Source organism: Myodes glareolus, chromosome X (assembly GCF_982192425.1).
Source record: "Myodes glareolus chromosome X, mMyoGla1.1, whole genome shotgun sequence".
NCBI classification, from domain to species: Eukaryota; Metazoa; Chordata; class Mammalia; order Rodentia; family Cricetidae; genus Myodes; species Myodes glareolus.
Window position 1 is genome coordinate 74,981,750 of NC_142053.1, and position 14,214 is coordinate 74,995,963.

General features: G+C 35.4%; 1 protein-coding gene across 1 annotated transcript in view; it reads left to right on the forward strand.

Moving 5' to 3' along the window:
- Positions 1–14,214, forward strand: part of Brwd3 (bromodomain and WD repeat domain containing 3) — a 103,838-nt gene that overhangs the window by 37,515 nt on the left and 52,109 nt on the right. Inside the window, exons 8-13 of the mRNA XM_087903162.1 lie at positions 201–422; positions 5,391–5,491; positions 5,978–6,048; positions 7,427–7,527; positions 9,895–9,935; positions 14,063–14,167. Of these exons, the coding sequence (XP_087759288.1) occupies positions 201–422; positions 5,391–5,491; positions 5,978–6,048; positions 7,427–7,527; positions 9,895–9,935; positions 14,063–14,167 (641 nt within the window). The remainder of the gene's footprint in view (positions 1–200; positions 423–5,390; positions 5,492–5,977; positions 6,049–7,426; positions 7,528–9,894; positions 9,936–14,062; positions 14,168–14,214) is intronic.

The window sequence follows — 14,214 nt, forward strand, 5'->3', positions numbered from 1 at the left end:
TAGTTTTGAAGACTTTGTCACAAATGCACTGTTAGTTTGAACAATACTTAGTTCTATCATTTAAACAATGTTTATATTTGCTACTGGGTCCACATATTTTCCCTTAGTAAAGTCTTTGCTTTGTTATGTTGCTTTCCTTCTGGCTCTTAATGTCAAGTTTCTGTTTCATTATAAATCTTGTGTCTTTTGTGTTACTGTAGGGTTCAGATGACTGCTTGGTGAAAATCTGGGCTACAGATGATGGACGCCTCCTTGCTACACTGCGCGGGCACTCTGCTGAAATCTCTGACATGGCCGTTAACTACGAAAATACTCTCATTGCTGCAGGCAGCTGTGATAAAGTTGTGAGAGTATGGTGTCTTCGAACTTGCGCACCAGTTGCTGTCCTTCAGGGACATTCAGCTTCTATTACTTCCATACAGGTGAGAACAATGATATGATCTTTCACATGTTCATAAATCCGAGGATTTTCTCATTTGTATTATGAATATACTATGTATTACATGATATATATTATATGGATAATAGCACAAAGAGCAACAGAAAAATGCTCATAGAGATTTGCTTCTCATCTGCAGAGAAATATTTTTATTTTTATTAGTTTTCCTTATTATATAAACCTGTGCCTTCAGAAATAAATTTAAAAAAGCAAAATTGAGCCGGTTCTTCAAATCCAGCATGAGACAACATGTTTATTATCTTATGTGTCTCTGTGAAGAGGGGAATATACTTGCAAATGCCTGCCTGCCTGCCCTCTAGTGAATACCTGTTCATCAGGATCTAAGCAGGATCCAACACGAGTATGTCATACTCTCTTAGTATTTAGTTCAAGATGTGTGCCAGATTTAATATGTGTAGTTTTATATTATAAAGTTTTAATATTAGGAAGAAACCTTTTTATTTTTAGTTCCAGTGATTTTTTTTGCTTCCATGTGTTACTTGATATAAAATAGGTTGTTCATGCAATCCTTTGACCAGATGTTGTTAGTGTGAGTCCTTGATATCTCAAAAGCTGGTGTGCTTAACAACACTAAGCTGAAGTTTTTCCATTCTGTTTTTGTCAAGAGAAACCAAAGAATTTAAACTTTTACATGAAGATAATAGTTTTGTACGAGGCCTTTACTTACATTTCTTGTGTGCTTTTTAAATAACACGTCACTTATTTGTAGGGATCTAACAGAAAGTGCATTTCTGTATTCTGATTAGTTGGGATTATTATGTGGATTGTTTTATATATCTATATATCTATGTCTGTCTGTCTATCTATCTATCTATCCTTTGACTTTGAAATTTCTCACACCTACCCTTGATATATTTGATCTTGTGGGTTTGCATTTTGTCTGTACATTGATTGAACTAATAACTCAAATATCCTCATCTTGGCCCCAACTCATAGCTATGGCTTTGCCTTTCAACTGTGTTCTTAGCATCATTGAATGAAAGTTTCAAACTCAAAATTGAATTGTTTTCCTCCCTTAAATTTAATCCCACTGAAGCTTCTTCCCTCGTCTGTTTAAGTAAATTTTTTTCCACAAATAAAATACCTGAAGCATTTTTTTGCAAAGTAAGGAGGGTTTATTTAGCTCCCAGTATCAGATACAAATTGGAATGACTAAATACAAGCTCTGCGACTACCTCTTGTCTATATGAATTCGTGCTCTAAATAATAAAGGCAGAAATATGCTTTGGAATAAAAACAATGAATCATTGTGGAGGCATGTGGGCATAAAAGCTTAAATCACTCTGCAGGAAGTCCCATAAACACATTGAGGTAGATACGATCTCTTGAAAGCATACCCTCAATAATCTCTAGATTTCCCCTGATGTCCCTCCTCAGAAAGGTCCCATCATCTTTAATAACCTACTTTGTAGAGCAACCCTTTCATATGTGGGCCTTTGTGGTGACGTACAGCATCCTTATAGTATCATCCAAACATGGTGATTTCATGATCTTAATTAATGTTTATCTTCTTCCTGTTCCCTTTATCGAATCTGTCACCCAATCATTTTGTTCTGCTCTTCAAAATATACTCAGAGTCTGGAACATTCTTTTGAATTACATCTGAATATGCTGCTTGAAGCCACTAACATCTGTGGCCCTAGATTATTGAAACAGGCTTCTCATTGATCTTCCTGCTCTGAAGTCTCCCTTTTCCTAGTTTCGACTCTCCCTGGTAACTAGATGATTGTAAACTAGAGGTTATGTCACGTCACTAGTACTCAGCAGTTGGCTGGCTTCTGTTGTGCAGGTGAGAGGCAGCAGGACTGTATCAGCGCTAGGCTTAGGTAGCCTCAGCCTCTAGGCTTTTCTGCCCTCATCTACCATTACCTGCTTTGCATTTTCACTCTGTTTTAGCTGCTGGTAAATTCCTTTCTTCTCCTTTTATTCCCTTTGTTCCGTCTCCTCCTCCACTTCATTCTTCTTCTTTTCCTCTTCTTATTCCTTATCCCCTCCTCCTATCTCAGCCTCCCACATACTTATGCCAGACTGAAATCCCTGATATTTTCCTACTCTTTTGTATCCCTGAAGCAGTCTTCCCTAAAGACTCACATAATTTCTCCCTCCACTTTGTAAGTACTCTATGCAGATCTTCTCTAGAAGACCATCTCTGACTTTACCATTTTATCAGTCTAACAGTCTGTGTCTTCTTGCTGTATTTTTTTAATTTAATTCACTTTTTTAGAATTTCGCACAGGATGTAGAACTCGATAAAAATCAATAAAAAAAAATCTCACACAGGAATACTGTATTTACATCGTTTTCACCCTTCCCTCCAACCCCTTCTTGTGCCACCCTCTCTTTAATTATTGTTTGATTATCAGACCTCTTCTTTAATTATTGTTCTCTCTCTCTCTCTCTCCCCCTGTCTCTCTCTCTCTGTCTCTCTCTCTCTCTCTCTCTCTGTGTGTGTGTGTGTGTGTGTGTGTATGCGCGCGCGCATGTGAAAAACCTGCTGAATATTCTTAGTGTTGCTTATGTATTTAAGCCTAACCACTTAGTATTGGCTAAAAATAACAGGATACTTATCCTTAGAGAAAATTGATTCTTCCCCTCTCAATAGCTCTTCATCTAAGGGTGAGGACTTGTGAAATTTTATCCATTCATATTGGCATGTCATTTTGTCCACAGCAAAAATTTCACTTTGCATTCTATATTATTTACTACAATTTACTAATTCCTTTCATTCACAATATATTATCCTTCCAATTTAATTCTCTTATAAATAACATCAAGATAAAATGATATATTAATAATAGTTCCTACTGAATGATAGAATTTCAGGTTCCTTTTATGCAATTTACTTTTGCTCAATTTTTAATAAGAGTTGTGTATCAGTTTATATGTTTGAAATACATGGATTGTCTTTCATGCCAGTCACGGTGGCACATGCCTTTATTCCTAGGGAGTAGAGGCCAGAGAATCTCAGCAAGTTTGAGGCCAGCCTGGTCTACATAGTGAATTCCAGGACAGCCAGAACTAAATAGGGAGATCGTGTCTCAAAAAAAAAAAAAAAAGAAATACATGTGTTTTCTTTCAACAATATCTACCATTATTTACCAAATAGAATAATATAATTTATATATAACAACATTTCAACATGTGATAAGGCAATTTAAATTTAATGGGCATAATAAAGATTTCAGAATTTCTTGACAATGAAATTCTCCTTGGTTATGTTTTCATTCCTATGGATCAGAGATCAGCAGCAAATTCACAGACTAGTTAGTTGGTAAATATTTTAGATTTTGCAGAGTATGCAGTCTTTGTCAAATCACTCACTTTTTTCTTACAATTGATAAAATAGCTGTAGACAGTATAAAGTTACTGTGGTTCCTGAAATCTTATTTGTACAGATAGTCAGCAAGCTGGCTATCATATGTGGGCCATAATTTGCTGACTCTTGCTTTAAACTGTCAATTAAGCTTTGTAATAACAGTTTATTTATCTGAGGATTGAAATAGTGTAAAAAGCATGCTACCTGAATCCTGGTTTTCTCTAGCTTATCTATTGGGTACTAATAGATGATATTAGTAGACAATATTTATTTCAAATTTAAGTCTTTAGATTGAACTAATTAATTTTAATATGTATAATGATTGATTTATTTTGATTTGAGTTCAAAATATTTATCAATCTCAGATATATTCATCCTTAATTATTATTTCAGTGGAAATTATTTTCTCCATTTGAGATGTTAATTCTGGTATTAGGGATTGAACGCAGAGCCTTGTGCATGTTAGGCAAGTGTTCTCCCACTGAGTTTCGATTTTAAAATTTGTACCCATACTGGAAAATATGATCTGCTTTTAAACTTTTTCCTATGTCTCAGCCATCTTGGAGACTGATGGTTCTTCCCTTCTCTATGATTCTCTTTTGAGGAGATATAGAATACCAAGAGTCAGAGTCTGAGAAGTATACTTTTATAAAGACTGCCCTCCTGAGTGCTGGTAATGAAAATGTGCGCCCCACTGCCCAGCACGAATGATTTAAATTTTCAAAAGATAAAACCAACTGGGTATGGTGATAATCTCAGCATTCTGTAGGCAGAGGTAGGGCCAGTTAATCAATCTACATAGTGAGATGGAAAACAGCTAGGGTCACATAGCAAAATTTTATCTAAAAAAAAAATCCATAGTTCTTAGGAATGTATATTTTCTACACTTGTGATTTAACTTAGTAACATGTTTCTGAATGAATTCTCCATTAAAATATCTTAAAGCATTATTTTAAATTATTTAGAACAGTAGTAAGTACTGAAATATTTTATATCAGTTTCAATTTTGACTTTCACTTTTAAGAGTTTAGTTTTAGTTTTATTATGTGTATATGAGCAGGAGGAAGGGTGCTGTGTATATGTGTAGAGTGCCTGTGGCTTCCAAAAGGAGGCATTGGATCCTCCGGAGCTGGAGTTTTAAGAGGTTGTGAAGCACCCAGTGTGGGTGCTGAGAACCAAAACTAGAGCAGCAAGCATTAACTGCTAAGCCATTATCTCTCCAGCCCCTCAGTTACTGTTTTCTGTGGGCTTGGGTATTTAAAATTCTTTGATAAGTGTCCATTTATCTAGGGAATGTAAGCAACAAAAATCCTGATACAGAAATTCTTTTCGTTTTGTGTGTGTTATTTGCGTGTGCATATAGGCTTCAGGCACACATGTGGTATAGCACATGTGTGAAAGGCAGAGAAACTTGCAGGTGTTGGTTCTCTCCATCTACTGTCCGGACCCTGTGACTCAATCTCAGAACCTCGGGCATTTTGGCAAACACATTTACTCACCCAGCCATCTCACTGGACTGATGCTGAAATTCTTAAATGTTTTATTTATATGTTATATTTGTACAAAAATAGTCTGAGCAGGGAAACTTTATATTTGATCTGAATTCTTTTTCAGTTTTGTCCATCAACTAAAGGCACAACTAGATACCTCACTTCTACTGGTGCTGATGGAACAATATGTTTCTGGCAATGGCATGTAAAAACAATGAAGTTTAGGTAAGTTGAAATACATTTTAGGAAATTTTTGAAAAATCGATTTGTATATCTTCATTACCTTGATGATACAATAATAGTTCAAGTGTTGAAGTCTGCACATGCAAATATGCTTCCAGTATGTATTTATATCCATGTTTATTTTTATGTTTAGAGATTTTAGAATAAATATTTTTATAAAGTCTCAGTATTGAGGCTATGAAATTCATATGAAAAAGTGTGGTAAGATGTATTTGAACATTTGGTGATAATAGCATTAAATAAAAGCAATATGTTTGCAAAACTAATTGTCAACATCTGGCATTATAAATTATATTTATAAGGTTTAAAACTTTTAGCTGAAACTATCATTCTAGTCGTTATTGGCTTCTTTCCTTTAGCTTTTAAAAGTAATACTGATATTGGGTAGATCAATATTCATCAGGGCGCTAAGATTTTTGCCCATTAGATGAGCCTGATAGGATTAAAAACATTTCCTTTATTCTTTAGGGATCGCCCAGTAAAATTTACTGAGAGATCCAGACCTGGAGTTCAGATATCTTGTTCATCTTTCAGTTCTGGTATGTATCAAAATTTAAGCTTTGAGTACTCAAAATCGTCTATGTATAATAGATTGATTTAAATTTTTTTGTGAAAAAAAATGCGTGCTTGCAAATTAACTGTACCAATGTTGTAAACCATCTGTTATATGCTACATGAACCTGTTTGATTAATTAGCACCTAGTAACAGCTTTTCTTAATTTAATTTAATACATTTTTATATAATGCTTGTTTTATTTGGCAAAGAATAAAGTCACCAGGTCAAATATCCATTAACCAAAGTTCCTAACTTTACAGAATGTGTACATAATTGTGGCTTCATATATAAGATGTAAGATAATTGTAAGAAATATTCTTAGAGTTTTGGCATAGTATTTCTGTATAAAACATAGTTATTCTTAAAAAGCGTTGACTTATTGTTTTTAATCAATAAGCCTATGTTTACTGTATAATTGGTACATTTTCTTAGGTGAAAGATTTATTTGTCTTAGTCTCTCTTTTTTTCATTTTCTCTGTCTTTGTCTCTTATGGCAATGAGAATTGGACCTACAGCCTTGAACGTGCTAGGCAAGCCCTCAAACACTGAACTATATCCACAATTGTCTACTTTTTCACTTGTTCATTTTTAACTTTTTAAACTTTGAGGTCTTTGTTTCTTCCCTGAGACAGGGTTTCACTGTGTAACAGCCCTGGCTGTCCTAGAACTCCCTTTGTAGACCAGGCTGGCCTTGAACTCACAGAGATCTGCCTGCTTCTGTCTCCTAAGTGCTAGAATTAAAGGCATATGCCACCACATTCAGCCAGAGATCTTTAATTTTTACCATTTATTCTTTTTATTGTATGTGTGTGTGTGTGTGTGAGGGTGTGTGTGTGTGAGGGTGTGTGTGTGTGTGAGGGTGTGTGTGTGTGTGTGTGTGTGTGCATGTGAGGGTGTGTGTGTGCCATGGAACATTTGGGTAGGTTTGAGTACAGCATTTGTGAGTTAGTTTTCTCCCTCTACCATGTGGGTTTGGATGACTGAACTTTGCTTGATCCATGGGGCTTGGCAGCAAGCACCTTAATGCACTGAGCTGTCTTATTGGCTCTTACTTTCTTATTTGGATGCAAGACCTCACTCAATTGCTGAGGCTGGCCTTAATGTTATGCTGAAGTTCTGGCCAACTTTTAGCTTATGGTCTTTCGGCCTTAGCCTCCCTAGTAGCTAGAATTACAGTTGTGTTAATTGATATAATTCTCCTGTTTTTCTTGAATTTTCTTTTCTTTGAAATATTAGCATGACATCAGTATTTGTAAGACAGTTTTGTGTTTCTTGAATGCTTGTTACTAATACAAGGTGAAGAATTTAATGGAACTAAAAGAAGCTTCTTGGTACTATGTGTTTTGTTTTGAATCTTCCAGGTGGTATGTTCATTACAACAGGTAGCACTGACCATGTTATTAGAATATACTATTTGGGTTCTGAGATACCAGAGAAAATTGCGGAATTAGAATCACATACGGTAAGAGCAAAATAAGAAACTTATTCTTTAATCTCTCTCCCTTGTCTTTTCTGATCTGTACCATACTTTAGTGTAGATGAATATTAAAACCTTTAACTTAAGATATCTCTTTTTTCTTTATGGTTTTTCACAACAGGATTTCTCTGTGTAACAGTCCTTGTTGTCCTGGAACTTGATCTGTAGACCAGGCTGGCCTAAAACTCAGAGATCTGCCTGCCTCTGCCTCCCAAGTGCTGGGATTAAGGTTGTGCACCTCCACCACCCAGCCAAGATGTCTCTTTAGTAATAAGAATAAATGTGAGTTTTGGAATTAATAATTTTATCCATAAGATGAGCCCTATTCGACTGTACATAAAAGATTCATATACTTAAAAAAGACATTTTAAGTATATTCATATGAAAAATACTTTCATGAATTGAGCTTGTTGATGTCTGTATGTTTTTCACAGTGTCATCAAAGGCTCAATTGAATCTAATCTTCCTTAGCAATAGCAGTCTTCATTTATTTTTGTTATTAATGTTTTATTTAGCATACAAAGAAATCAGCTTCAATGTCATTTTCATACACAGATCTTGTACTTTGTTCTTGTTAAAACTCATTTCTATACCTTCCTTCCTCTCTTTTCATTTAATTTTACATATCTTCCATTACCCTCTCTCCTTCCTCTCATCTACTTAAATCTCTTTCTCCTCTCTCACGATCTTCTTTCTACTTCATATCATACACATCCATACATATGTGTGTTTAGATTTCATGTATCAGAGAAAATACATTTGACAGTCTATGCCTGGTTAGTGATCTCAGTTACATTCAATTTCCTGCAAATGTCAAGATTTAACTCTGTTTTATGTATAGACAGAATCACATTATATATGTGTATTACATTTTTTATCCATTTATCTGCTGGTGGACATGTAGGATAGTTCCACTTACTAGTTTGCATGAGTAATATCACAATGGATATGAACATCCAAGTGTGTCTGTGATAGGTGGATTTAGAATCATTTCTATGAATGTGCAAGAGTAGTATACATGGGTCATATTATAGTATTACTTTTTAAATTTTTGAGAAACATCTATACTTGTTTTCACAGTGCCTATAACACTATACATTCCCATTGGCAGCATAGGGGTTCCTTTTTCTTCATATCCTGGCTTTCATTTTTGTAGTTTGTTTGTTTTCTCTGTCTTAGTCATCCTGACTATTCTGAAGTGAGACAGAATCCTAATGCAGTTTGAGTCTGCATGTCCCTGATGGATAAGAATGTCGAGTACCTTTTCAAATATTTATCGATCATTTGCATTTCTTCCTTTGAGAACTGTACAGTTTTAGACATACCAAATGCTGCTTGCTCTCGCCTTTCTGCTTCATATTCCAGATGCTAACTGTTGGAACTGTATTTCAATTTTGCCTGAGAAAATCTTAGAAATATTCAAAGATCTTATTCTGAGAGCACTAAGTGTAAGGAATCCATTTGAGCTAAGCACGACGAGGCAATTCCTCTGCACTGTGTGTACAAGTATGGTCTAGTTCACAGAGCAGTGGGAGAGGAAAGAACGCATGTGCAGGAGAAAATTAAGGGGGGAATGAAGAAAATTTGATTTGTAACACCAAAGTAGTATTAGCAAGTAAAAAAAAAAATCCCTATTGGAAGGAGTGATTTAGCACTCATGTTAGTTGTTACGGTTATATTATTTCTTCAGGACATCTAAAATCAGAGATGTCGACTGTTAGTGAGGATTCGGATCTATCAGTAAATAGCAGCATTGACAGCACAAAACAATATAAACTAGAAATGTGTGGATATACAGATAGCTTAATAATTTATAAAAATGAGAATAATAAAGTATGAAGGATTTGCTATTGTTTTCTTAAAAGTTAGGTTCAAGTGCAGTTTGACAGCTGGAGATAGTGAAAAGATTACTCAGTGTGAGAAGGATGCTTTAAGCTTTGTTGTCAAAGTGTGAAGAGTTACAGTTTCAGCTTAATGTTTAAAAGGACACATGGCCAAACAGAAGTAAATACAAATAAAATTGGGAACTTTCATTGAGCTCAGTTGTCTTAAGGTGACTTCTATTACTGTGTTGTCTTAGGGAGGATGTCATATTCAGAGCTGTGCATCTTGATATGGTTTACAGGCAGATTTGTTTATATGTAGTTGGTTTCAGAATACCACCAACCTACTTAGTTTGAACTTTGGTAGAGGCTTTGGCAATTTATCTTTTTAAGAAAAATGATTTTTTTTTTAGAATTGAAAATCATTTAAATAGAGTTTATGATGCTAAGCTGTTGGGTATAAATTTAAGGGAAGGACACTATTTTTCATGTAAGTTCATTTTAATCAAAAGTCTGTTCTGTGTTTTAGGACAAAGTTGTTGCTGTTCAGTTCTGTAACAACGGAGACAGGTAAATATGGAGTACTTATTTCTATAAAGAAATATTTGATGTTTTTTTATTATTCGATCCAAAGCAATATGGTTGCTATGCAAACATTCGCTTCTCAGGAAACTCCCTTAGAAACCCTTTTCTAGGCTAAGCATCTGTCTTCACGTCACCTTCCTCAGACTTAAGCTACGGTTTGCAGTCACTGCACTCGTTCCTAGAAATGAGTTTGTATCCTAATCCAACTTCTGCAGTTCTGGGGATTCCTTATTGTACCCCGGTTTCACTAAGGGCTAAAGGTTTGTTTAGATAATCTTGGTGACTTGAATTGTTTTGCTAGTTTTAAAGATAAAACCTAAAAGATGTATTTGTGGGCAGTGAGATTCTTTTGTATCGTCCTTGGCAACAGAAGCAGGCAGTACTGATGCCGTCTGCTGTTTGGGAGATAACTTTAGACACCGTAACTCACAGTTCCTTCTCACTTTACAGACACACGCAGGAGGCAGAAAACAACTATTTTGCTCAGTCACTTAGGCTCAAAGTCCATGTCTGTCTTCCTTGATATCTTCATCTCTCATTGAAGTTTTGAACCCAGGAGTGACCATAGACTGTCGGCTCCTCATCTTCCCGAGTTCTTCTGTGTTTACTTGGTGTTTTCTGTTTTCTTCACCACCTAACTTTGGGAAGGATTCTGGCATTTGATTACTATATCCCTGACGAGTAAATATTTGTTCTGTTCAGAAATTGTAAAGCATTTTCTCTTCTATTGCTCTGAAATCAAATTTAAATGTCAACATGACATTTCCAAATTCTGTACAGCTGACTTAGACAACTACATTTCTTCTCATGTGAACCTGTAAGTGTATGTTCTCTCGTTGCTTTGTGTATTGCTTGTGTTCCATGTTTTCCTATTATCTCACCCGTTACTTTTCTTATGCTTTTCCTCACATAATTCCTAGTGGGAAATGCCGTTCCCTACTTTCTACCTTATCTTCTTTTCCCTCCTTCACGTCCTATCTCCCTTCTTCTTGTCTCTTCTTTCCTTTCTTTTCTCTCTTTGTTTCCTTTCTTTCCCTCCCGATTCTGTTTTATCTGTGCTTCATCCGGCCTTGAAGGTACATGTCTTACTTGGAGCCTTTCCTAAGGACTCCAGATTTTATATTTATTTTGACATCCTCTCAACGTTTTTATCACTGATCTCTACTAATTAGAAGATACATTTCATATCTCTGTAATATTAGACCTTATACACAAATAGTTGTGAACCCTCTAAAATATCTGACCCCTAAATGTAATAGTCTATTCTGGTCTAAAATTTGATAGAAAATAGATCACAAGTTAGCATACATTTGGATTTATATGCCCACATGACAACTCTGTGGGTGTCTATTATATTTCTAAGTACTTTGGAACAATGAGTAGTTACAAAGATGAATTTTGACCGTCTTTGTGAACTATAAAAGCAAATAATTATGGTCTACGGTTTATCTATATTAAGAATGACAAAACCTTAAAATAACATTTAACCATATTACCATTTTTAAATGACTTTTAAATCTATTTTTATTTATTGGTGTGTATATGTTTCTCTCTCTCTCTCTCTCTCTCTGTCTGTGTGTGTGTGTGTGTGTGTGTGTGTGTGTGTGTTCACATATGTGGGTGCCTGCATAGACCAGAAGAGAGCTTGGATCCCAGAGCTGGAGTTCTAAGCAGACGTAGGTCATATGACATGGGTACTGAGAGCCAATTCCGGGTCCTCTAGAAGAGCAGCATTACTCTTAACTGCTGAGCCTCCTCTTCAGGCTCCTATAAGTTAGTGATATTTTAAGATTTAGTTTTATTTTTAATTGTGTGTGTGGGTTTATGCATGCATGAATCAGTATCCATATTTGTGTGGGTGCCTGAGGAGGCTACAGAGATCAGGTCCTCTGGAGCTGGAGTTAACTGGAAGTTGTGAGCCTCCTGACATGATGCTTGAACTTGGGTCTTCTAGAAGAGCAATGTATGCTCTTAACTACTGAGACATCTCTCTAGCACTTATTTTTACTTTTAATCCTCCCTCCCCCACTCCCTCCCTCCCCCTCCCCCTCTCTCTGTTTGTGTGTTCTAAATGAGGGTATGCGGATCTGAGTACAGTGTCCACATAGAGGATCAGATCTCATCAGATCTCGTGCATTTGGAGTTATAGGCCTTCTTAACCACTGAGCCATCTCTCCAGAACCCATATTACTATTTTTTCCTTCTGAAAGAACCTGCAATGTTAATTCCTGTCTATTTGTAAATGTGTATTTCAAATACATTGTTACTAAGTCTTAAAAAATAAATGCAGTCAATACATAAAAAATCTTTTATAAATCTAAAAATGTAAAAGTATACAGAACATGTAAAATATGAATGGATGAATGTCTGAAATATCAAAATACTGACATTTGCTTTTTCTAAGGAAGGATCATAGGTGAATCTTTGCTCATTCTTGAAATTCTTGGTACTCATTTTCTTAATTATATAAAAATAAACAGCTCTTATTTAAAATATCCAATTTCACCAATAAGAAAATATAAATTAAAAACACTCACAAAATTTTCTTTAAAAGTTACAAGATAATTAAAAATTTTATATTCAATATGTTGAGGATTATAAATTGATTCTTGCAACTATTTTTTTTTCAAACTGGGAAACAATTTGGCAGTACACATTAAGAGCTCTTAAAAATGCACCTGTTTTAACTCAGTACAATATATAAGATTGTACAAAGATCGTTAGAGATGTTCTTCATAGCATTAAGTTTAGAGCTGTACTATAAAAATAATATGCCTTAGTTAGGGTTTCTATTCCTGTGAAGAAACACGCTGACCTTGGCAACTCTTAGAAACTTTGAATTGAGCTGGCAGCTTACAGTTCCATAGCTGCAGTCCTTTACCATCATGGCAGGCAACATGGTGGTGTGGACAGACATGGAAGTGTACAGGCTGCAGAAAGAGCTGCTGCATACTGACATGCAGGCAACAAGAAGTAGACTGAGAGTCCTGCATCTTGCAGGCAGCAGGAAGTAGTCTGTGCCACTGGGCAGTATCTTGAGCATATATAAGACCTCAAACTCACCTCCACAGTGACGCCCTTCCTCCAGCAAGACACCTACTCTAACAAAGCCACATCTCCTAATATTGCCATTCCCTTTGAGGGCCATTTTCTTTCAACTACCACATAATGTAATTATCGTTATGAGCTTCATTAAGTAAATTTTGATATCATCCATGTAGTTGAATACTTATTGAAATTGATATATTTTATACTTGTAAATATAGGTTAAGATCTACAAAATATAGCTATGAGAACAATATTATATATGGTAGTATTCTGTTTCCTAAGGGGGAAATGGGTCAATATATATGTTTCAATGGGTTTTTATTTTTTTATACAGTCTCTTTGTATGTAGCTCATGCTGGCCTTGAACATGTGATCTTCCTTCCTCATCTTGAGTGCGACAGGCATGCAAACATGTTTGGTTTAAATGCGTCTCTGAAAGATTAGAACAAATACAGTATCAAACTTGTGGGTGAACGCATATACTGTTAAAGGTAGCTCATAATGAAACTTATTGTATATTTATAGTGTTGTACAACCTTCAGTGCTAATCTTCGAACAAGCATGTTCTTTATCCTTATAGATGCTCCTTCCCATTAGCTGTGAATCCTCAAGCCCATCATCACTCTTCCCCAGCACTGGGCAACTGTTCTTCTCTTTGTTAGTAAACAAACTTGTATATTCAGTATTCACCCACATTACAAAATGCATCGGTTTTCATTATTGAGCAATAGTCTGTTATATGAATGTCATATTTTCTTTATCCACTGGTAAACATTTCCTTTGTTTCTGGTTTTGGAATTACTGAGTGCTTTCTGAGTCTTCATATCTAGGTTTTATATGGACTATTGTTTTTATTTATTTTGGTGGATATGTACCTGGAATAGGAATGCTAGGTGGAAAGGTAACTTTATGTTTAGCATTTTAGGAATTGCCAAACTGTTTTCTAAAATCAGTGTACTGTTTTACATATTCCAGCAGTGTATGAAGGTTATTCATTTTATAATTAGGAAAATGTGACGAGTTTCAGAAAAATAACAAAGCTATTTTAACTTCTTTTTTTCCAGTTTAAGATTTGTTAGTGGAAGTAGAGACGGAACAGCAAGAATATGGCAATATCAACAACAGGAATGGAAGAGTATAGTGCTAGATATGGCTACTAAAATGAGTGGGTAAGAATGGATATTAGATATTTCAGGGGGTCTCCCATGGCATACCA